The sequence below is a fragment of the Daphnia carinata genome, chromosome 1 (assembly GCF_022539665.2).
Source record: "Daphnia carinata strain CSIRO-1 chromosome 1, CSIRO_AGI_Dcar_HiC_V3, whole genome shotgun sequence".
Lineage (NCBI taxonomy): Eukaryota > Metazoa > Arthropoda > Branchiopoda > Diplostraca > Daphniidae > Daphnia > Daphnia carinata.
Genome location: NC_081331.1, coordinates 37,514 through 40,260, shown reverse-complemented (window position 1 = coordinate 40,260; position 2,747 = coordinate 37,514). Strand labels below are relative to the sequence as shown.

At 37.5% G+C, this 2,747-nt stretch overlaps 1 protein-coding gene across 1 annotated transcript; it reads left to right on the top strand.

The window, feature by feature from the left end:
- Positions 1-989: 989 nt before the first annotated feature.
- LOC130692083 (atlastin-2-like) lies at positions 990-2,185 on the top strand. Its single transcript, XM_057515163.2, has 3 exons — positions 990-1,145; positions 1,540-1,606; positions 1,767-2,185. The coding sequence occupies exons 1-3, from the start codon at positions 1,099-1,101 to the stop codon at positions 1,911-1,913; spliced, it is 261 nt and encodes an 86-aa protein (XP_057371146.1). The 5' UTR covers positions 990-1,098; the 3' UTR covers positions 1,914-2,185.
- The last annotated feature ends 562 nt before the right edge of the window (positions 2,186-2,747 follow it).

Below are 2,747 nucleotides of genomic sequence, written 5' to 3'. Positions count from 1 at the left end.
CCTGAAATTTTAATCGCAAGCCAGGTATGCCCATTTCCATTTATATTATAGAACTTTAACTCACAATTTCTATCCTCTCGAATATGTTACTGCAGATTGGACATAATTACGATCCTGACCCCAATGGCGTCAATCCGTATGCAGTACTTTTCTTCGACGAATTTAGTGCGTTGCATTCCATGTTGTTGTTAGGAGGTGGTATCCTGAAGTACAAGAACGTTCCATGCAACACAGTGGGTGCTGCCTTTTTGAAGCTTATCTCCATCTATTACATAATAAACATGGAGTATCCAGCTACGTATCAAATCCTCACCGTTGTCGACAACTACTGTTTGAACGTCGAGAACAATAATGACTACGCCCGGAAAAGAAGAAACAATAAAAAAAAATTATCAGTGCCTTATGAAGTTCCTGTCACAATTCAAGAAATTTATGTTACCCGCTGTTGAAGATATAGCTGCCTAACTACCGCGCGCTTTATGGATCGTTAAGTTATTTTTTCCTTTGTTTATTTATGTCAAGCTCTCTTGAATGTTTTTTTGTTTTCGTACCTGAAGTTTTGCAATTGCCATTCCGTTGGCGGATGTGATCGTTTTTTTTTGTTTCCCGTGAATGGCTAAGTTATTCACCAAACTTTATTACCCAGAAATTTTTCCATCTTTTGAACTTGCTACATTGCATTTCTTTTTTTAACCAAGACTGTTTGTTTTTGTAACCAATCTCATTGCAAATACATTTGTGATTAGTGAAACAATAAAAATTTGAAAATTGTATAACATTTTTTTATTTTACCTATAAATAATTTCAATAGTAAGCAATAATTTTAAGTATCCACCAAACAATTAAGTAGCCTAGTAGCCTACTAAATTATTCAGTAAGCAGGGAGGTATAGTTAGGAATTAAGTATGCTATTTCCATTAAGTACAGTAAAAAAATCTAGTACGCTGGCCTTTTTTAAGTATCAAAAAATAAGTATTCAGTCGCCGCTGTGCATTCAAAACGCCAGTTACTTTGTCTGTGGTTGTAATCGTTTTCTGTTTTGTGTCTGGATTCCTAGGCTTACTGGGCCTATATCCTTTGGCCAACTTAGCCAACCTCATGACGGGCTTGACTCTGGTGACTCTCTGTACATGGGTTTATATCAGGTGAGGCGCACATTTCTCTTTTCTTTTTGCAATACTTTTCGGCCCCTTCGAAAGCTTTTTCTTGGTTTGCGACAATTAACACACTTTTATTCCTCCACGTCTTTATATTATTTAACGCTGAAGTGATACTTCTCCCTTTTTTTAAATGGTTTTTCGGGCTTGGGGTCTTGGTTTACTTAAACTAGCCTATTCATTTATGTTACTTTTTACAGAAGTTTCGTAATACGTAAAGAGCTTTGATCAAATGTAACTCCTTTGATCGAGAAGAATACATCAACTTTTAGCTCCCAATCCTACCTAGGTTTTAACCTTGTAAACTAACCTCCAGTAATTCCAAAAGTTCTACAAACTATGCATCATGTCATATTTTAAGTGTGTGCTTTCGTGTTCGCAGATATTCAGGAAGAATGCGGGTTATTGGAACGGTGATTGATTTCATAGCCGAAGCAATTGGGGAAAATGTAAGCATTCATTAATTATTCGAATATATTTGTGACTCCTTAATCCCTTCTGAGTCGTTTGCAGCTCGAAAGGAATTCCAGTGTAGGTCTTAAGTTGTGCACACAAATTTTGGTAAATTTATATTGCTCAATTCTATCAATCATCTCGTCCTATTTGTAGGCTGTCCGGCTGCTGTACTTAATCATGGCAGGATCGGGATTGGAACAAGTGACTCAACGAATGACTAATATAACGATGGGAACGCAGGTTGCAGCAGGAGTTGGTAATCACACCAGAGCAAATGTGTCGAAAGCCAAATCAACCTGAACATATCCGGCTAGACCTTACATGGGCACTTTGTTCGCTGGTCGCCGCCCGAGTGCCTTACTGAAATAGGAAATTATACCCTATCGAGACCAACTTGAAAGGGTTAGAATTTTATTGCCTGAAGTGTTTGTAGAAAAAATTTCGTGGGTGTTATCTTTGTGAAACAGGCATGCCATTCATTTATTTGGCGTCTTTCTTGTTGGTCCCCGTGTGCCATTATTTGCTAGTTACTCATTTTTTTTTGTATATGGGTTCATTTGAATTTATTGGTATCCGCAGTAATAAAAAAAAAATCTAATAATTGAAAATGTACTTACATATGTAAATCCACCTCACTTACTGTAAAACTATTGAATTAAAGCATCGACGAAAGACAACTGAGATTAGCACCGATCAAATCTAAGCTCTACTCTTCACTAAGAGACCAAGATTTATATCGGTTTGTTTTCACACTGTCATCGCCTTGGCGACGAGAATTTGTTTTTTTAAATCTCGATTGAGCGGTCATGGAAATCGATGAAAAACCCGCCCCGGCTGTGACGTAAGGTTTGTCTTTTTACCCATAGATGGCGGCTGTGTAATGAAACGCCTATTTTTTAATTTTTTAATTCTCAGCTTTGCTATAGTGCTTCTTGCTTTAGTCTCTGCTCTGGTGAAGTGCGACAATGTGCGGTATTGAATTTATGTCCCAAAACCATTCACCTTTTCCTTTTGCTTCTTCGCCAATATGTGAGAGCGTTGTCACCTCTTCTTTGCAGTACACAAAAGCCGGTAAGAACATTTGGCATAGTATCAATGACGTAATTGGTTTATACAATTCGTGTCTATTGACAC

Bases quoted from the DNA above. Each gene is read 5' to 3' on its own strand.
- LOC130692083 (XM_057515163.2), top strand. From the start codon at position 1,099: ATGACGGGCTTGACTCTGGTGACTCTCTGTACATGGGTTTATATCAG. The intron at 1,146-1,539 runs GTGAGGCGCACA...TCGTGTTCGCAG, and splicing joins TGTACATGGGTTTATATCAG to ATATTCAGGAAGAATGCGGG. The intron at 1,607-1,766 runs GTAAGCATTCAT...TCCTATTTGTAG, and splicing joins CCGAAGCAATTGGGGAAAAT to GCTGTCCGGCTGCTGTACTT.